Here is a 22,314-nt window from a genome sequence, read left to right as displayed (position 1 = left end):
CTGGGCAAGTTGATGTGTGTGTGTGCGCGCGGGGGGGGGGGGGGGGGGGGGGGGAACTGACCACAAATGACCTTGACCTTTCCACAAACAAACCATTAAGGGCAGTTTGGTGGAAACTGGCTCGCAGCTCTGACAGGAGCTGAGCTCCGAATTCTCAGAATGTAGAATTACTGTTTGTTTCAAAGATAAAGAAGAAGTCAGTGAGTCACAGCGGGTCTGTTACCACACATCTGTTCTATGGAACCGTCTGCCAGCGAGTCCTTCAACTCTATCACTGCCTCGTCTGTCACTTTGTTTGTTTGGTCACATTATGCACGTGCAGTGATAAACAATGAGTGTTAATTTGTCCTGGTGTCACTGATGTTATTTGTTGTGTTCTAACACGTAGTATTTCTGAAGTGCAACATTTGATGTAAAGCACTTTGAAATGCAAAACCTGAACCTGAATGTGTTTTACAAATAAAGTCATTATTATACGATAAACGAGCCACATGGAGTGTAACCACGGAGACAGGCTCTCAAATGTGGACTACTATGTTACTACGGAAACAAACCTGCAATTAACCATGGCAGACTTTTTTTTTGGTCCTGATGGTACATCCTACTTCTACTATGAACACAATGATCACTGAATTCAATGCACCAAAAAAAAAAACCCAAAACAAAAAAAAAAACAAACAAAAAAATCAATTCATTATAAAATTTTTAACCTTCATTTGAAGTCTTTTTTCCCCTGAAAATAAGCAAAAATCTAAACTCTGCTCATGCAGTAGGAACATTTTATCACACACACAATTTACAATAACAATAAAAATATACACAAACATAAAAACTAAACACTGATTTAAGAAGAAGGTATTTTTCTGCATTTTCTAATCTTCAAATCCACCCAATCATAAATCAAATATTCCTATTTCACAGGCCGATTTATCTACTTGTTTTGAGAAAATTCAGGTTTTAGGATTCAGTTTGTGAGCATTTCATAGATTTTGTAAAACAAGATTCTCCTCAACTCCTCAAACTGGCTTCTGTGCAAGAAATTTTTTCTCCCCTCATTCAGGCGCATTGAGAAACCTGCATGACAACATACTCAAATCAGAAGAAATCAGCGTCTTTTGTGCTTCCAAAGTGTTGAAATCAGAGTCTTACCTCTGTAGATGGTGGGGAGGGGCAGTGAGGATAGACCCTGGCTTTGCATCTGCTGCTGCTGCTGGAGTCTCCTCTTCGCCTCCAGGACCGGATTCTCAAACTGGGTTCTTCTATTTATGTGGCTGTGTGATAAAATAACAGGAGATTTCACAGTTTTTTTTTAATTCCCCTTCTGCAAAGATCCGATCTCAAGAGCTGGTGCTACATTAGTGTTTGCTGTGATGATTAATTAAATGGCCAGTCCCCAGATTATGTAAGAGAGCTGCAGAACGGAGGAAAAAGGAACAAGTGTGCTTCAGTTTTTCTTCACAAAAAAAAAAAAAACCTCATGGGAAAACTCATACATGAAATGGCGATTTCTTTCAACGTCCTGCGATGTTCTTAATTTAATTTGCAGGGGGAAGATATTCAGTCACTACAAATACTGCAATTTGCCAGTGGGAAATAATTAGTCATCATTAGATGCTCCTCTCACTCTGAGACTGTTTCTCCATGATTATCTTTTAATAAACATCACCACAGCACCATGAAAATTACAGCACCATTCCGCTACATTCCGACACGATTGCATGCATCCAGGTGCTGGAATTTAATTCATATTTATGTGACGGAATATGGCGAGAACATATTTATACAGCGAGAATCAACCAATCTGATATTCATCAAGTTTCAAATATCAGGATTGATGTTTGCTTTGTCGCGGCACACTGGACCAGCTCTACATGCTCCATCGGGTGCTCGAGGGTTCATGGGAGTTCGCCCAACCAGTCCACATGTGTTTGTGGATCTGGAGAAGGCGTTCGACCGTGTCCCTCGGGGCACCCTGTGGGGGGTGCTCCGGGAGTACGGGGTCCAGGGTCCTTTGCTAAGGGCTATCCGGTCCCTGTACGACCGCAGCAGGAGCTTGGTTCGCATTGCCGGTAGTAAGTCAAACCTGTTTCCAGTGCACGTTGGCCTCTGCCAGGACTGCCCTTTGTCACCGGTTCTGTTCATTATTTTTATGGACAGAATTTGTAGGTGCAGCCAGGGTGTAGAGGGGGTCTGGTTTGGGAACCACAGAATCTCGTCTCTGCTGTTTGCGGATGATGTGGTTCTGTTGGCTTCGTCAAATCAGGACCTTCAGCGTGCACTGGGGCTGTTTGCAGCCGAGTGTGAAGCGTCCGGGATGAAAATCAGCACCTCCAAATCCGAGGCCATGGTTCTCGACTGGAAAAAGGTGCTTTGCCCTCTTCAGGTCGGTGGAGTGTCCTTGCCTCAAGTGGAGGAGTTTAAGTATCTCGGGGTCTTGTTCACGAGTGAGGGACGGATGGAGCATGAGATTGATAGACGGATCGGTGCAGCATCTGCAGTGATGCAGTCGCTGTGTCGGACCGTTGTGGTGAAGAGAGAGCTGAGTAGGGGGGCAAAGCTCTCGATTTACCGATCGATCTACGTTCCGATCCTCACCTATGGTCATGAGATTTGGCTCATGACCGAAAGAACGAGATCGCGAGTACAAGCGGCCGAGATGAGTTTCCTCCGCAGGGTGGCTGGGCGCTCCCTTAGAGATAGGGTGAGGAGCTCGGTCACTCGGGAGGAGCTCGGAGTTGAGCCGCTGCTCCTCCACATCGAAAGGAGTCAGTTGAGGTGGCTTGGGCATCTCTTCCGGATGCCCCCTGGACACCTCGCTGGAGAGGTGTTCCGGGCACGTCCCACTGGGAGGAGGCCCCGGGGAAGACCCAGGACACGCTGGAGGGACTACATCTCTCGTCTGGCTTGGGAACGCCCTGAGGTTCCCCCGGAGGAGCTGGGGAAGGTGTGTGTGGATCGGGAGGTCTGGGCGGCTTTGCTTGAGCTGCTGCCCCGTGACCCGACTCTGGATAAAGCGGAAGAAAATGTATGGATGGATGGATGTTTGCTTTGACTGCAGATTAAACAGGAGCGTAAACGCCACGCACTCCGCCACACTAGCTGCTTGCATGCACTGTATATCGGTGCACATTTAAAGCCCCGTTTACACATAGACGGTTTTGTCGGCGGGTAGTACATAGACCGAAGTTCGCGGTAGTTCCGGCTGTTTTCGCAGTGGAAAGGGGCGGAGCATTTTGCAGGCGTTTTGACCTCCATACTATCCGCAAATACGCGGATAAAACGCCGCTAAATCCGCCGAATAAAGCGGCGTTTTGACGCCGTAGCATCCGGCACACGTCAGGCAACAGGGGTTAATACCCAGTTCTACCCTTTACAATCGCAGGTTAAGACGCACGTGAGAACGGCGGTGTTCTGCTGCCGCCGATAATGCCCTGTGTACCGCTGGTTAATACCCATGTTTTTATCCAGGCAAATCCTGCGTTACTCCAGGATCTTTTGCATATAGGCACCGCCCCCAGAGTATAATAGGCTGAAGCAGCAGGAATACATGCCTCTGTCACTGCAGGGGGGAGATCATCCTCAGCCTTTTCTTCTCCTTCCTTTCCTCTTCCTCAACATGTTGCTCCGTCTCCACCACAGGCCTTTCCTCTGCTTCTGAACCAGACCTCTTGGTAAGTCCTTGCCGCTGCCAATTTTCTTTTAGGAGGCATACTGGAGCTTCTCTGCAAAAATATCTGGACCTGGCCGCGAGTGCATGCAGCGCGCTAGCGTTTTATACTGACCCGCCGCCTATCGGCCGTTTGGAACGCCGTTTCAACTGGGAGGTGGCGTTTAGAACGGCGTACTGTCCGCTAGCCGCTGTTTTGTCTGCCTCTGTTGCCGGTTAAAACGCCGTTGAGGACGCCGATGTGGGCTCTATCGCCGTTTTACATGCAGTTGGTTAGGGATACAACGCCAGCTGCCAATTACGGCGGTGTAAACTGCGGCACTACAGGAGGGGCAGGATGAAACGGAGATTAAAAAAGTATCAAACGCCATTGTTCGCGTTGTCTCCATCGTCACGCGAATTCTCCGGGAGCGCTGCCGGAATTATTCGACATGTTGAAATCATTTTTTCAACGATTCTCAGTAAAGCCGTAACTAAGCCACGCCCCTAGTGTCGGCGTTAACAACGGGCGTTTGATCCTTAAGACGGCCAAAAACTCTTCCGGGACGCTTCCGGGAGCTCTTACCGTCTATGTGTAAACGGGGCTTAACTGACAAATATGACACAGCAAGATTCAAATCATCTCTCCCCTTGAAGACATCAGAACAATTATTTTCCTTCATGCACATCTTCATATGAATCCATAAAGCAGTTTAGGAGTAGCTGCACTTATGAAATCAATATCATACAAAGTGACGCATTAAAGAAACAGGAAAATTCAAATTATCTTTCATTGAAGGAGTCAGACCAGAATTATTTTCCTTCAAGCACGTCTATTTGGTGTGCTACCACTGTGTGAAGCTTCACTGAAATCTACCAAATGGTTCAGAAGGAGATGCGTTTACTAAGTCAATATCATGCGATGCATCAGTTAAACACAAAATTGCAATTATCTCCCCTTGAATGCATCGTACGGGAATAATTTTTCTACATGCACATCTCCATATGGTGTGCTACCACTGTGTGACATTTCATTGAAATCCACCAAATGGTTTAGGAGGAGCTGCATTTACTAAGTCAATATCATGCGATGCATCAGTTAAACATAAAATTGCAATTATCTCCCCTTGAATGCATCTTACAGGAATAATTTTTCTACATGCACATCTCAATATGGTGTGCTACCACTGTGTGACGTGTTACAAAAATTCCTAAAGTGGCTTAAGAGTAGTTGCAGTTATGAAATCAATATCGTACAGCATTACGTATCAAAGAAAGAGAAAATTCTAATTATCTTTTGTTGAAGGAGTCAGAGCAGAACTATTTTCTTTCATGCACATCTCCATATGGTGTGCTACCACTGTGTGACATTTCATTGAAATCCACCAAATGGTTTAGGAGGAGTTGCGTTTACTAAGTCAATATCATGCGATGCATCAGTTAAACACAAAATTGCAATTATCTCCCCAAGACATTGTACGGCAATAATTTTTCTACATGCACATCTCCATATGGTGTGCTACCACTGTTTGACGTGTCACCAAAATTCCTAAAGTGGCTTAGGAGGAATTGCACTAAAAGCACCCCCTCGTTTTTGTTAATGGGGGTATAAAAAAAACGCTGGTCGACTACTAATTTAGAGATGAATGCAGTGTGTGAGGGATTTTTTTTAAGCCAAGTTGACCTGAACAACAACCCCTCCTTGCTGATCTAAAAACAGAATTTTGTCCATGCGCCCTGGAGACGAGACATCAAGCCAGCCACCCGCCCGAATAGTTATGGAACATGCAGTTCAATACAGAGTATTGTAAACACATGCTGAGTAAATGCTTGTATATGGAAATTCTGAGCAGGCTTCCATTACATAAAAAAGTGATTTCTGCTCATGATGTAATCTGCAGATCACACAGCAGCTATAACACGGGCACGCACAAACAAACAAACTTCCATCTGCCTGCAAACAAACAACAAGCACATCAGCGGGCAACGAACCGGAGCAATTGGTTCGCGGCTGCAGCTCCACTCTGCTCCTAATAAATACGATGAACACGTCACCATCGGCCTATGTGCAAATCAACATATTAAACATCTACCAGACTTACTCCACATAGTAGCTGCCGTAAATGGGGTCATCGATTTTCTCCCAGCCGTATGGAAGCTCTGCAAAAAAACAAAAACAAAAACAGAGACAATAATGCAATAATGAAGGGCTTGTTTATTCAGTCAACTTGGAATTGCATATTGATCTTCACATGAAAACATCTTTATGGAAGAGTCGTCGTTTGTCGGAGGAATATTAAGAGGAGGAGCTGCTGCTGGATGTTTTGAAATCTCAGCTTTTATAAAAAGTTCATGGTGACAAAATAAATACATAACCACGTGGATTCTCGGTATCGTGCCGCGTAGACTGTTTTTTATAAAAAAGGTTACAGCTCCTCTTTAAAAGTGGAGCATCAAATACGCCCCTCTCCAAGGGAAAGCTGCAAAATAACTCAAAATATTGATTAAAATGGAGACGCTGAATTTAAACCGGTTAAATATTTATGGCCCGCATCCTTCCCGTGTTGTAAATATTATGTTTTGATGCGAGACCTTTGCATAGATTAACAGCTTTGAGTGGAAGCGGCACAAACCCAGAGGATGTTCAACATTCACAGTATCGTGTGGAACATATTTTACTGCACTCTGGATCCAAACACTACACATATTAAAGTTCATATATCAACACTTAAACTGAATTATGGTATAAAGTGACTTGTAACGTTCCAGTGGTCAGGAAAGCATCTTAACTCAGTCTGTCTCCATCTGTACGTGGACTGACTGCAGACAGGACGTCACTTTAGTTCCCTGTGATCAAAGTAAAAAATGTTCAAAACCCTGACAGCCTTCAGTCAACAGTGGACAGAATTTTCAATGGTTTTTGTTTTATAGGATATAAACAATTAACAATTGAAGAACAAGCAACGTAAATGATACCTGCTTTAGTTTAATGTGACAGGTTTGTTTATCTTTGGACATGAAAATGTAACGCCACGCTAAAATACCCTCAGCTGTATGAGCATAAGAATAGGAAATGGAAGGTGACCTTTTGACCTCTTAAAATAGGTCAAGGTTAGCCATTTTTAAACTTGCTGAAGGTTTATATCCCAAGAATGTTCCCTGTGAATTTAAAGACCCTTGGCAGTAATAGGACTGGAGTTACGCTGAGCACAGACAGACGGATGGATAGACACAAAGCCTTTGCAATACCCGATAGCCATATTTTGGCCTCGGGTAAAAAGGTTGATCTTTCCACTGTACGTTTCCTCTTTTCCAGACTGTTCTCTGTAGATCCTAGAGATGGTTCCGTGTGAAAACCCCAGTGGTGAGCACAACTAACATTAAAGTTGGTTTTGATAACTGCTCATCTGCTAACTAAAAGGTTAACAATAATGCCCTGAAACTGCAAAAAGATTTAGCTGAAGCTACCGCTAACCTTTCCCCCTTATGATACAAGTTTAGCTCGGGTTTTTTTTTTTACCCTTAAAACCCTGAAAAACAGACCTAAAGGGCTGAAATTTTAATGTTTTCTTGTAAACATGGAGGTTCCCAACTAGCTTTAGCATGCCAAGAGCAGATGATAACCAAGATATACATAAATAATGAAAACGTGTAAGTTTCTTTTCAACGTACAGTTTATTCACACTACAGAAAGTATTAAACAAGCAAGAATTAAATGGAGTGAAAGCTAACTGCTCTGCTAACTACTGTATTTTCCAGAGTATAAGTTGTGTTTTTTTTTTGTTTTGTTTTTTTACTAGTTTGGGAAGCTCTCTGTCTTATACTCAGGTATGACTTATATACTGCAAAATCATGAGTTTGTTATTCATAATAGTAGTTACAGTAAATATTTACATAGGCTTTTCATAGGCTTTAAAGCGCTAAACCAAATAAAGTCCAATAATAACAAAGTAACTATAAGAATAAGAAGTACTACAGCAATGCCCAAAAACACCACATTAATGAGCTGATAATACAGAAAAAAGCTGCGACTTATACTCCAGTGCGACTTATATATGGGCTTTTCATCATCAAGAGACCTTTTCTAACAGGTGCGACTTATACTCCGCAAAATACGGGTATTTCCAAAGTTATCTGAAAAAGCTAACCTGCTCATGAAAGAGTTAGTTTCAAGAATAGATGCTAGCGGAATGGTGCCATTACTAGAAAAACCCAGTAGTCCCAGCGGTTTGTGAAATACTAACTCCCCCGTATGGTGCAACAGCAGAATCTTCCAAACTTTCTGTCCCCCACTCTCCAACATTGTGTTTGCTTTGAACCATTTGACCATGTCAACATGCCTCAATGAATTAAGATTCTACCATGTGATTGGCTAATAGATATTTGCTTTCGCAAGAAAATGCACAGACGCGTCTAATAACGTGGGCCTCCATAGAAACATACTATGCACCCGGAATGTTTGCCCCATCCCCTCAAAACAAACATTAAATTTTCAGCAGGACTCACTATTTCTGTCAGAGCACTCACTTAAAGGCAAAGATTCAGCGCGCATGAAGACGAGGTTGTCGAGCACGATATGACAGAGCGCTGACAGTCGCAGGAACGCCTCCCATGAACACGGCAGCATTCCTCATCCCATCACCCCTCATTAAATATGAAAGACAGCGTTCGTGTCTCACCTTTAAACAAACACTCTATATTACTCCACACACATGCGCATCCTCGCCACGACTTTACGTAAGCGTGAGCAAATAGAGAAGGTCAAAGTGCTGTTGTGTATCTCAGATCACATCGGTTTCTAATGAAATCCTCTGTATAGGAGGCAGGAACGTCTCGGCTTTCACTTAAAATTCAGAAGGGTCGACTCCATGAGCCGCCGCTGCGCGTGCGCACCACCTGACAGCTACTTCAAGGGTTTATGTGGTGCTGTGGCTGCAGTGCCCCACATACACAGAAAGTCTGGCACAGCTTTCTTACTTTCACCGACCTGATAAACGCTGAACTTTGGAGAATCATCTGTTTGCTTGCTGCTTTGTCTGCCGTCTATAATCCCTCTGTCAGCAGCCTGCACAAACTCCTGAGGTAAGAACACATCATGCATTTGGGCTCCATGTGCACGTCGCTGCAAGCTGCAAGCTGCAAGCTTGCAAACTTCAACCGTCAGTCTTGTGTGAAATGTGCAGGCAGGAACTTGAATGTAAACTGACTGTGACCCTTCATCTTGCAACAGTGTCCGTCCTGCACGTACAGGTGGACGGACCATTACGACCAGCAGGAGACCTGTTTTCATCCACAGCTCCACTGAACATCCCTCTTTCTGCTTCACCTTATTTCTACTTCATCTTGTCCTCTTTCCATTTCTGCCTCCTGGTTTTCTTATATCATCTCAGAAAGGACTTTTTCTAAGTGAGGTTTCATGCTCTCAAGCTTGTGCATATTTTATTCTTTTTTTTTTAATCTACAACGTGGCAGGATACAGAGTCCTCAAGAAGCCACAGGGGATTTACCCATGTTCCATCACATCCACCCTTTTCTAATATTTATTCCATTCTGAAGAACAAACTGACCTGCATCATCTTCAGACCCTCAAACCCTTTACAGTCACCACAATTTTAAGTCACATTTGGATGCAAGCACAACTGCCGCCATATAATTAAAGCTACAGTTTGTATAGATTTAGTGCCATCTAGTGGTGAGGTTGTAGATTACACTATGCTGATGCTGATCACAGTTTTGTTTCCTTTCTTCTGAAGTTCTTGCCAAAGATACAAGGTATTAAGGGTGATGCTAGTAAGGACACAGACATGCAGAGGTTCCTGTTGAGGATACAAGGGACTTGTTTCTTACAATAACAAAAAGTAATGCAGAGGTTCTTGTTGAGGATATAAGGCAGGCATGGACAGGGCATCTGGCGTACCAGGCAATGCAAACCAAAATAAATCTGGTATTAAACAAAATGCATATGTTATCTTTCACCATAATCACTGTACAATCATCGTCCTGCTATCACACCAAGATGCTGAAAACAATATAAAAGTGGTATTTTCTGGTTTACCGCAGTCTAGCATTAGGGGTCTCCAATTGGCTCAAAATGCTGCAGCCAGACATTTGACACAAAGCAGAAAGTACAACCACATTACACTCATTTTGGCATCCATTTACTGGCGTCCTGTCCCAGTGAGATCAGATTTTAAGGTTCTGCTACTAACCTATAAAATTATTCATGGACTGGCACCTCCCTACCTAGCTGACCTAATTAAACCTTACGTACCGGCCCGGACTTTACGTTCTTAGGGTGCACGACTACTTTGGGCCCCTAAGGTGAATAAGACGTCTGCGGGTCAAAGAGCTTTCTCTTATCGTGCCCCTGTTCTGTGGAATGATCTCCCTGCGTCAATAAAACAGTCAGATTCTGTGGAGATTTTCAAGTCCACACTTAAGACACACTTATTTTCCCTTTCATATGGCTAGCATACTGGTACAGTTTGTTTTACGCTTTTAACTCTTTTAATTCATCTATTAGTAATTGGAGCGGGCCGCGGCCCTCAACTTTTACCTAAATTCTGGGTCTTTAGTGAAGTTTAGGGCTAGTGGCCGGCGATCACCTTAGTATTTCTAGTTTTTTCTTGTTGTTTAATGCTGGCAAATATATACAGTATTTTTTTTGTCTTTCTGATGCCCGATTCTGTTTTTTCTCTCTGTTTAAGGTGCAGCTCCATCCAGAAATGGGAGTTGTATTCGTGTTGGCGACCCTCCTGTCCTGTGCGCCAAGAGCATTTCTGTATATTTGTCCGAGAATTGTTCTGTAAATTATGTTTGTAGCATGGCCCAAGCAGAGGGTCACCCATTTGAGTCTGGTCTGCTTGAGGTTTCTTCCTCAGAGGGAGTTTTTCCTTACCACTGTTGCTCTGGGGGTTGGTAAGGTTAGACCGTGCCTGTGTGAAGTGCTTTGAGGCAACTCTGTTGTGATTTGGTGCTATATAAATGAAAATAAATTGAAACTGTGTCAACACACGAAACTGCAATTACTGTAAATTCAAAACACCACCACCATAAATATAGGATAACATAATATTATTAGATAGATAGATAGATAGATATGAACTTTATTGTCAGATCATGGATCTGAAATTTGTTTCACATGTTCAGCAGCTCCGTATAACACAAGAACAATAGACATCATACATTAAAAACATTACATCACACAAAGAAAAACACAATAAACAATCATCCATTTGCCTTCACACTATGACGCTAAGACACCAATACTGCAATGTGAATTTTTAGAAACAGTCTCATTCTCACTAAACGGCTCTTATTTTAATTCTAGAAGAGACGGAATCAGATGAATTAAGCACATCTGACCTTAACTCTGCTTTCTGTCTCCCTCAGAGCACCAAGGTCCATGCAACCTTTTGTCTCAGCAGATGTAAGTACAAAATAAGATATCATCTCTGTGTTCACCTAAACATTATTTAAACTACACCTTAACTGATCCCTTCTCTCCTTCTTTCCTTTGTCTGCCTGTCTCAGCATCTCTCTCTCTCAGTCTCTCAGTTTTTAATACTTTAAGGTGCCGCTTTAATGAGGAGCTCTCACTGTGGGCATAACTGTATATTTGTATAAACCGTATATTTCAATAAATACTGAAAAGACATCTCTAGCAGTGTTTCTTTGACATCCACTTTCACTTCGAGATGGAAATTGTTACACTTTGGCCATCTCTCCCAAGATAAAAGTCTCTGTGAGTCGAGAAAGAGTGTATCAATTTTTTTAACAGTTTCTCTATTCCATGTAGCCTGCTGTGCTTTATTAAAAAAAAAAAAAAAAACATAATATGAACATATATCCTTCAGTATGTTGTGCGCCTTCACATATTGTATAAGTAATCATGGTGGGCCGCCATGGCTAAAAATGCCAGGGTCATTTTTTGGTCCATGCAATGATACAAGGGAAAACAGAGGTTGTTGTTGAGGACACAAGGGAATAGGGAGGTTCTTGTTGAGGATCCAAATACAGAAGTTCTTGCTGAAGACACAAGGGAATACGGAAGTCATTGCTGAAGACACAAGGGAATACGGAAGTTCTTGTTGAAGACACAAGGGAATAGGGAGGTTCTTGTTGAGGATCCAAATACAGAAGTTCTTGTTGAGGACACAAGGGAATACGGACGTTTCTTGTTGAAGACACAAGGGAATAGGGAGGTTCTTGTTGAGGATCCAAATACAGAAGTTCTTGTTGAGGACACAAAGGAATACGGAAGTTCTTGTTGAAGACACAAGGGAATAGGGAGGTTCTTGTTGAGGATCCAAATACAGAAGTTCTTGTTGAGGACACAAGGGAATACGGACGTTCTTGTTGGGGATCCAAGAGAATACGGACGTTCTTGTTGGGGATCCAGAGAATACGGACGTTCTTGTGAAGACACAAGGGAATACGGAAGTTCTTGTTGAAGACACAAGGGAATACGGAAGTTCTTGTTGAAGACACAAGGGAATACGGAAGTTCTTGTTGAAGACACAAGGGAATACGGAGGTTCTTGTTGAGGACAAGGGAATACAGAAGTTCTTGTTGAGGACAAGGGAATACAGAGGTTCTTGTTGAGGACAAGGGAATACAGAGGTTCTTGTTGAGGACACAAGGGAATACAGAGGTTCTTGTTGAGGACAAGGGAATATAGAGGTTCTTGTTGAGGACAAGGGAATACGGAAGTTCTTGTTGAGGACACAAGGGAATATGGAGGTTCTTGTTGAGGACAGGGGGATACAGAAGTTCTTGTTGAGGACAAAAGGGAATACAGAGGTTCTTGTTAAGGATCCAAGGGAATATGGAAGTTCTTGTTGAGGACACAAGGGAATATGGAAGTTCCTGTTGAGGATCCAAGGGAATAGGGAAGCTCTTCTTGAGAATACAAGGGAATCCGGAGGTTCTTGTTGAGGACACAAGGGAATCCGGAGGTTCTTGTTGAGGACACAAGGGAATACGGAAGTTCTTCTTGAGAATACAAGGGAATATGGAAGTTCTTGTTGAGGATCCAAGGGAATAGGGAAGTTCTTCTTGAGAATACAAGGGAATCCGGAGGTTCTTGTTGAGGACACAAGGGAATACAGAAGTTCTTGTTGAGGATCTAAGGGAATCCGGAGGTTCTTGTTGAGGACACAAGGGAATACAGAAGTTCTTGTTGAGGATCCAAGGGAATACGGAGGTTCCTGTTGAGGATACAAGGGAATATGGAGGTTCTTAAGATGATACAAAGTAATGTGGAGGTTCTTGCCGAGCATACAAGTGAATAAGAATATTGAGGACACAGATAAATAACAAGGTTCTGGTTGAGGATACAAAGAAATAAAGAGGTTCTTTGCAGGATATAAAATCTTTGACAGTGCAGGGTATGCCACATTTCCACCACACCCAAAGAACAGAGTCATAACGTTGTTCTTTTCAAATGCTTCATGTCAGATTGTGGCACATCCTACTGAGACAGAGCTGATTTGAAGTTGAGTCTCAACATTAAAAGACCCTAATGTGGAGACAGCAGATCAGCTGACATGCCGGGATAGAGGTAAAAATACACTGCAGCTGATACACAGACACTGACAGCAAATTTGGCGAGCACACGTCACACATGCTCTGCCACACACCATTCAGAGCCGTTGGAATTTTCCTTCCAATCTCCAGGCCTCAGGCACGCTCTGGTGGGGATGTTTCTGAAAGCACACCCATCAATCTGTCTCCGACAGCTACGCCAGCCCTCCTGGGCTACCGCGCTTGTGACTGCTGCAGGAGTCTGAAGGTGAAGCAGGGCGCTGTGCCTCTCCTTCTCTAATAACTCACCTGTAGGACTGCACGCACTCACACACACACTGTACTCTCTCAGAAAAGTTCTTGCACCCCGCCATCGCAAAATAAATCTGTTAGTCCTGCTGAGCCGACAAAAAGGACAACAGAGTGAACAGGAGAAATGACAGGCTAAAAAGTGACGAAGCCTTGCAGGAAGTCACAAAACACAGAGGACACAAGTGAGAACAAGGGAAAAAAAAAAAATCTAAGAGGATCGAGAAGAAAGGACGTGCGAGGCCTCTGAGAGATTACATAAGTTGTGCTGCTGCACATGAAACACTTTCACATGACTAGAATTTAATTATGCATCAAGGCCGGCACTCTCTACTAGCAAACAAGTGGCTTGTGCAGGCAAAAGAACAAGAAACACAACTTCCCAACTTTACAATCATTAAAGCTACAGTGTGTAGGATTTAGTGCCAGCTAGTGGTGAGGTTGCAGACTGCATTATGCCATCATTGGCTCTTTTGCACTTTATTGTGATAAGAAATTTTGTATCATCTTCCACTTTATAAAAATTATAATTCTCAAACTTTTTAGCCTGCAAACAGTATCGATCATTGTAGGCACCACTGATTCCACCTTCTTTTTCCCTCAGTCTTCTAGGTACAGTACAAAAGGCAACAGCAGATTAAGTACTGTATTTCAGGAGTATAAATTGCATTTTTTTTTAATTTAATGGTTTGGAAGGTCCCGCCACTTATATACCAGTGGAACTTATACGGCGACAAAAATAATGCATTTGTTGTTATAGCAATAATAATAAAAATAAAAATAATAAAAGTGTTAGTAACTGTAATTATTATTAGTATTATTAACTATTGATTTAGGGCTTTCCCAGGAATCAATGCACAATACAAAAGAAACTCCAATAATAAAACTACAGGACAACAAAAATCCTACATTCAAGAGCTGATTATAGGAAAAAAAAAAAATAAATCAAATGGACTCATGTTTTTACTGTCATGTTTCCAACAATCCATGTCAATTTTATTTCTGTTGTTCAACCTGCTTAAATGACATCCAATAATATACAGTAGTGTTCAGAATAATAGTAGTGCTATGTGACTAAAAAGATTAATCCAGGTTTTGAGTATATTTGTTTATTATTACAATACCAATACATAATAGTAGCATCTGCTGTTGACGCTACAAAATCAAAACTATTATGTTCAAAACTGCTTTTTTAGCAATCCTGTGAATCACTAACTAGTATTTAGTTGTAACCAGTTTTCATGATTTCTTCACATCGCGAGGCATTAATTTTGTTGTTTGGAACCAAGATTTTGCTCGTTTACTAGTGTGCTTGGGGTCATTGTCTTGTTGAAACACCCAGTTCAAGGGCATGTCCTCTTCAGCATAAGGCAACATGACCTCTTCAAGTATTTTGACCATATCCAAACTGATCCATGATACCTGGTATGCGATATATAGGCCCAACACCATAGTAGGAGAAACATGCCCTATCATGATTGCTTGCTTGCAACCACCCATGCTGCACTGTCTGTCACTGTGAACCTGTGGCTTGAATTCAGAGCTTGGGGGTCGTCTCACAAACTGTATGCGGGCCCTTGGGGATTCTTGCAAATAAATTAGCTTCACACAGGCGTCTTCTAACTGTCACAGCACTTACAGTAACTCCAGACTGTCTTTGATCATCCTGAGCTGATCAATGGGTGAGCCTTTGCCATTCTGGTTATTCTTTCTATCCATTTTGATGGTCGTTTGTCCATTTTCTTCCACACGTCTGTTTTTTTTGTCCATTTTAAAGCATTGGAGATCATTGTAGATAAACAGCCTATAATTTTTTTGCACCTGCGTATATGTTTTCCCTCCTCCTCCAATCACTTTTTTATCAAACTACCTGATCTTTTGAACAATGTCTTGAACGTCCCATTTCCTCAGCTTTCAAAGAGAAAAGCATGTTCAACAGGTGCTGTGCTTCATCCTTAAATAGGGGGACACCTGATTCACACCTGTTTGTTCTACAAAATTGACAAACTCACTGACTGAATGCACACTACTATTATTGTGAACACGCCCCTTTTTCTACCTTTTTTTTTTACTAATAGCCCATTTCATAGCCTTAAGAGTGTGCATATCAATGAGATGCTTGGTCTTGTTGGGATTTGTGAGAATCTACTGAATCTACTGGTACCTTTTCCCAGGTAACAATAAGAAATATACTACAAAAACCTGTATTAATCTTTTTAGTCACATAGCACTACTATTATTCGGAACACTACTGTATGTTGTCTACTGCACGTTTTATTGCCCATCTTGATTATTTTTGGAATTTAAAAAAGTTTGCCTCCCTGGAAACGCTGTGTTAGAAAAGTGTGTTCTACAAACAGAAAGATGTGTGACTATATACTCTGCAAAACTCTGCATGTCCGTTATGGGCTACTGTATCGGTAGTCTCTACATGAGATGATTGAATCACTGCGATAGGTTTTCCAAACTGCTATTTCCGAGAGGTCCAACGACTTTCATGGGATAATAGGACCAGTCTTCAAGAAAACAAAAAAAACAAAACATTGCACCCCCCTACTGTTTCTGGCGGTGAATTGCATTACAACACCCATCAACCCCAATGCTTAACTTCAAAAGTTTCACAAACTGCGTCAACAATTACGTTGCCACAGAATTAGGGAGCGTAGAAGCATAAAAAGGCAGACTTCGGACCGGCATCGCCTGATGAAACACGCTGAAATAGCGACGAACATCATCTTGTCTGCTTTAATTCACCAACACAGGGAAACCCTCGCTACCTGCTTTGAGTGAGAAATAAGTAAAGAATGAAGTGAGACAGCAGCGGAGCTACTTTAGTTTCCTTTTGTTCATAGCCAGCGAATATTTGGCAGGACGGGGGAGGGGGACGACAAGTAACTTTAAAGTGGCGAGAATAAAGGGAACTGAAGGAAACAGCGAGGTTCTGAAGAGAGCCTGTCCTATTATTTTCCCATTACAAGAAGAGTTGCAGGAGCACAAGAGGGGGAGACGGATATGAAAGGAGAGGAGGTTGAGAGAAGACGGAGGCAGAGCGTGAATATAGAGTGAGTTATGTAACTACAAGGTGCGTATGATGTCAACCGCATCCGTTTTCATTGGTCCAAAACGCTACTTTGAACACGGAGGAATAAAAGCGAGATATCTCGTGCACTTGTGCCCCAACGTATTTGACAAAATCTGCTTTTATATGTCGTAGCTGACGAGATGCATAAGAGGAAACAAGATGTTCTGCTGTTTGTGTACATTTTGTTTCCTCCATCGTTCAGTCTCTACAGCATCTCCTCCTCCTCCTCACAGGCTGCCGTCCCAATCAGCAGCCAAGCAGACTCCACCGCCCGCTATCCTGTTAGCACCTTATCGGAGCATGGCCCCGGACACGAACACTTTTACCTTTTTCTAACCAATCGATAGTAAATATACAGCGGCGGCTTTTCCTCGATTTAACTGAGCTCAGGTCTCGGGGGCGGCTGCGTTGGAGCACATAAACACTGATGGCTGATGGGATCAGACGGAATAAAGAAACTCTGCAGGATGCACTTCAACATTTGGCTGCTTTTTGATTTTTAAGGCGCAAAAACAGAAGGGGAATGGATTTAATTATTAAAGCTACAGTATGCAGGATTAACAGAAATGGAATATAGCATTTATAACTAGCTGTTCATTTGTACCACCAACAAAAATCAATGTGCTTTCATAAGTTTAGAATGAGCCCTTCATATATGTATGTGTGTGTGTGTGTGTGTGTGTGTGTGTGCGTATTCACAATGTGATACAATGCTATCATTAACTCAATAAACAATAAATTCCCTGATCTTATAAGTCACTACACTCAAAGGACATATACTGAGGAGAAACTAGTAACACTTTGGTTAACTCTGATGCGCCACATTGATTGTAAAAACAACTTTGTTTTGCTAATGTAATATTACCACATGCATGATTAAAAATTAGGAGCAGGAGTGGTTGACGTTAAATGTATCTTGAATTAACCCATTTATGAGTTTCTTTTCATTTGCAAAGCTGAGTTTTGATGTTCATCAGGGACACTAAGTGCGAGTTTGGTTGCTACAACCTCTGGCAAAAATTCTTGAGTCACCGGCCTCAGAGGATGTTCATTCAGTTGTTTAATTTTGTAGAAAAAAGCAGATCACAGACATGACACAAAAACTAAAGTCATTTCAATGGCAACTTTCTGGCTTTAAGAAACACTATAAGAAATCAAGAAAAAAAGATGTTGGCAGTCCAGTAACGGTTACTTTTTTAGACCAAGCAGAGGAAAAATATGGAATCACTCAATTCTGAGGAAAAAATTATGGAATCACCTGTAAATTTTCATCCCCCAAATTAACACCTGCATCAAATCAGATTCTGCGCATTGACATTGACCCTATGCCATGACATGACCCTAGGTGTCTTTTGCAAGGAATGTTTTTTGCAGTTTTTGCTCTATGGCAAGATGCATTATCATCTTGAAAAAATGATTTCATCATCCCCAAACATCCTTTCAATTGTCCAAAATATCAACATAAACTTGTGCATTTATTGATGATGTAATGACAGCCATCTCCCCAGTGCCTTTACCTGACATGCAACCCCATATCATCAATGATTGTGGAAATTTACATGTTCTCTTCAGGCAGTCATCTTTATAAATCTCATTGGAAAGGCACCAAACAAAAGTTCCAGCATCATCACCTTGCCCAATGCAGATTTGAGATTCATCACTGAATATGACTTTCATCCAGTCATCCACAGTCCACAATTGCTTTTCCTTAGCCCATGTGTAACCTTGTTTTTTTCTGTTTAGGTGTTAATGATGCCTTTCGTTTAGCTTTTCTGTATGTAAATCCCATTTCCTTTAGGCGGGTTTCTTACAGTTCGGTCACAGACGTTGACTCCAGTCTCCTCCCATTCGTTCCTCATTTGTTTTGTTGTTACATTTTCGATTTTTGAGACATATGCTTTAAGTTTTCTGTCTGGACGCTTTGATGTCTTCCTTGGTCTACCAGTAGGTTTGCCTTTAAACACCTTCCCTGTTGTTTGTATTTGGTCCCGAGTTTAGACACAGCTGACTGTGAACAACCAACATCTTTGCAACATTGCGTGATGATTTACTCTCATTTAAGAGTTTGATAATCCTCTCCTTTGTTTTCAATTGACATCTCTCGGTGTTGGAGCCATGATTTAATGTCAGTCCACTTGGTGCAACAGCTTCTCCAAGGTGTGTTCACTCCTTTTAGATGCAGACTAACAAGAAGATCTGATATGATGCAGGTGTTAATTTGGGGGAGAAAATTTACAGGGTGATTCCATAATTTTTTCCTCAGAATTGAGATGATCCATATTTTTTTCCTCTGCTTGGTCTAAAAAAGTAACCGTTACTGACTGCCACAATCTTTTTTCTTGATTTCTTATAGTGTTTCTTAAAGCCAGAAAGTGGCCATTTGAAATGACGTTAGTTTTGTGTCATGTCTGTGATCTGCTTTTTTCTACAAAATTAAACAACTGAATGAACATCCTCTGAGGCCGGTGATTCCATAATTTTTGCCAGGGGTTGTAAAATTATTTGTAAATAATAATTTGGAAGGAGATAGCTTGGATGTTATTTTTAGGTGAAACCCCTCAAGGAAAAAGCATCTTCCTCTGCAATTTTAGGAGTCAGACTGTCTATTTTTTCTTTGAATGCAGGGATTAAAGGGAAATTAAGAAACAAATCTGAAGCTATAATTTGGTGATACATTTTGTGATTACCAAAAATCACACGCGTTTGCACCAAACAGCTGCAGTCTTCGATCCAGGTCCTCAAAAGCGGGAATAACAACTTGCCCAAACATCAGCACTTCTCCATATATGTCCGAACTTTCTTGTCAGTTAAAGTGGATTATTACGCGTAATCCCTGTCAGCTGTTTTGATTCTGTGTCATTTCAAATCCTTGTGGACTTTAGATCTTTTGAATAAAATAAATAAAAGTTCTGGATGATAGTTCTCTTGGAAAAAAAGAGTCAACATGTCAACAAGAAGAGAAAAATGGCATCTGGTATTAAAACATTTGCAACTGTTTGGGTGTTTAAAAGTTGAATTAAAAGAAATATTTCCAGACTTGGATCAAAACCCAAAGTTAGGTGGCGAAAAAAAGAACTCTTTGTAACCTCCAGCCTGTCTGGACTTGTGTGCAAAACAAATTCTCCAAAGTGAGGAATACAAGCCTAAAAATTATTAAAAAACTGCACCATTTTGAACATGAAGTTCTGGTTGGAAATCACGTTAAAGCCTGTAGACACCACAATTAAAGCGATTGGAGCAGAAAAAAAAAAGATAAAATGTGAGCGAGAGGCCAAGTACTCACCGTCCTCTTTGCATTCCTCAGGCGGCTTTGCCTTCTTGGCGAGCCTGGGGTCCAGCCACGATGTCGTCTTGGTGTTGTGGCTGTGAAGAGACGACAGCGTCAGAGAGAGCGAGCGTGAGACGGCCCGATCGCTGGCGAGAGAAAGAGAGAGAGAGAGAGAGAGAGAGAGAGAGAGAGAGACTTGTCAGGAAAGGAGAAAGAGGTCGCCGGATCCTCAAGTCAGGCAAAGAATCATTCCAGAGAAGAAAGATGAGACTCCCTCGTGTGCTTGCTGCAAAGAAGTGACACGTGAGAGGAGGGGAGAAGGCGTTAGCTTGACAAAATGGCAATCAATACATTTAATTTCCTTACTGTTTCTCATTAGCGGGCCGGGACAGGGAGGAAGGGAAAGACAGGGGGATGACTGAAGGAGTGATGGAAGGAAGCAGCTGTGGGTTTGGCTCAGCCAAAGACTTGGCCTCGAGCAGTAAGACTTCCAGGGCGAGCTGGATGGAGATCAGATTTAGATTATGTGCTGAGGAAAGTTGATGCTGCTTCACAGCTTGAATGAAGCTCTGCGGTCACGGTGGTTCGTTCGGGATGACAGATCAGTGGGGTGAGTGGCGTTGGATGGGAAGTGTACAAAATGTCTAGAACTTTAAAGACTGTGAGTTTTTAAATTGCCTCCAGCTTGTGTTATTAAAGCTACAGTGTGTAGGATTTAGTGCCATCTAGTGGTGAGGTTGCAAACTGCGCTATGCAGCCACCGGTCACTTTTTTACTTCTTGCTTCCTTGTCTTCTGCTGTGATAATCAATATATATGAAGCTTCTTTTTGCAAAACAAAAAGAAATTTCAAATTTGTTAGCCTGCACTAGCAACCCTTAGATGGTATATGGAGCAGCAACCACTTATTCCTCTTCTTTTTTCTTCAGTCTTCATGAAAACACATTGATTCCTTGTTACAGGTTGAACAGACGGTTAGGAATGCTACATTCCCGTTTTGCTAACAAACACATCAATCCTGCACACTGTAACTTTATGCAAACTAAAGTGTTTGGAGGCAACCCGTCTCATCCCTGTTGTGCATTTGGTGCACATCTGCTCAGACAAAGATGGCTTCAGGTAGGAGAAGGAGAAGCTCCAGCAGTATTTAGACTGTAGACTCGCAGGTGAGAGGTTTTCTGGTGAGGAAAGAATCATAGATGCAAAGTGTGCAACTGGATCATTTGCAGGAACGGCGTTCCACCACCATAGCCGCCTGAGGTGACACATTTCAGCTCCTCTTTACACAACACCTCCTCCTCCGATCACCCAAACCTCCTATGTATCCCATCCCACCAGGCAGAAACAGCCCCCCAGACACTTCTTATGCCATTTTGTTCTGCTCAGTGGTGACAAGAAGCAGTTTAAACTGAGTGTTTCTGATTGCCCCATCCAATAAGAGCAACAGCCCTCAGCAGTGTTTGCATTCTTCAGCAAAAAATGGCCCAATTAAATTGTGTTTTGTCCTGAGTGAAAAGATGACCCCCAAAACATCTAAAAATAGTTCTCCTTTAATATTTTCTTTGTGACATTTTAACCTTCTTCTGGCTCCTCTTTAATATTTAATCCTCTCGCCTCCATTACTATTTGGAAATGTAAATATCCAACAGTACTCCTGTCCTCTCTTTCTCTCTCATCCTGTCTTTTGCCATCTTTACTGTTTTCCTGTTAAGGTTAAATTTTCTCCTCTCTCTCTGCTCTGTAATTCCTCCCCTCAACTGCCTCAGCTCAAGTCCTGGAGGTAAACAAATTGATCCCGTATGGAAGCCAATCAAAGTCGAGCATCCTCTTGGCAATCGCTATCACTTTGGCGCCACATCGCTTACAGCCAAGGGAGGGGGAGAAAAAAGGTACAAATTTAGTGAAATAACTGCATTAGTGCTGCAATGTGCTTGATGGATGTGGAAGTGTCAGGTTTCACTTTTTTGGGGAGGAGACATAAAGCGAGCGGTCTGCAGCAGAAGGAATTAAGAGTCCATCTATATCGTAAATACACACAAAGAGGTGACAAATGACGCCTGCATCCACACTGGCCACAGCCACTCTCTCATTAAATATGCCATTACTGCAGATTTTAGCATGTTATGATGCGTTCAAATGCACTGGGAATCCTGTACTGCTGGAAAGCCAAATTATTTATTTGCTGGCTATTTCTGTTGCTAGACTTGTGGATGGTTGACGCATGTACACACTTTTCCCTCCACGTCGCCACAAAAATACAAATACAGCAACTCCATTATTCCCATGTAATGAAGACTCACCACCACAGTTTTACTACAGTTATAAAAAGCTAACAACTCCAAAAGACTGAACCGCAAAGCTTGTTTAACAATTCCTTTTAGTGTTTCTAGAGACCTCATTAAAGTCATTAAACCAGGAAGCATCAATTACAGACGCCGCGTATGTTTAGATTTAAATATTCAGAGGTGCACTGAAATGTTGCAGA

The 22,314-nt window shown here is 42.1% G+C and overlaps 1 protein-coding gene across 5 annotated transcripts in view; it reads right to left on the bottom strand.

Moving 5' to 3' along the window:
- magi2a (membrane associated guanylate kinase, WW and PDZ domain containing 2a) overlaps positions 1 to 22,314 on the bottom strand; it is a 215,209-nt gene that overhangs the window by 67,963 nt on the left and 124,932 nt on the right. For all 5 annotated transcript variants that reach the window (XM_034163866.1, XM_034163867.1, XM_034163868.1 and 2 more), the window contains exons 6-8: positions 19,846 to 19,925; positions 5,749 to 5,806; positions 1,150 to 1,271 (exon numbers count right to left, since the gene is read on the bottom strand). In XM_034163866.1, the coding sequence (XP_034019757.1) occupies positions 1,150 to 1,271; positions 5,749 to 5,806; positions 19,846 to 19,925 (260 nt within the window). The remainder of the gene's footprint in view (positions 1 to 1,149; positions 1,272 to 5,748; positions 5,807 to 19,845; positions 19,926 to 22,314) is intronic.

This window comes from Thalassophryne amazonica, chromosome 22 (genome assembly GCF_902500255.1).
Source record: "Thalassophryne amazonica chromosome 22, fThaAma1.1, whole genome shotgun sequence".
Lineage (NCBI taxonomy): Eukaryota > Metazoa > Chordata > Actinopteri > Batrachoidiformes > Batrachoididae > Thalassophryne > Thalassophryne amazonica.
The sequence above is the reverse complement of the archived record's forward strand: the minus strand, read 5'-3'. Positions and strand labels throughout refer to the sequence as shown.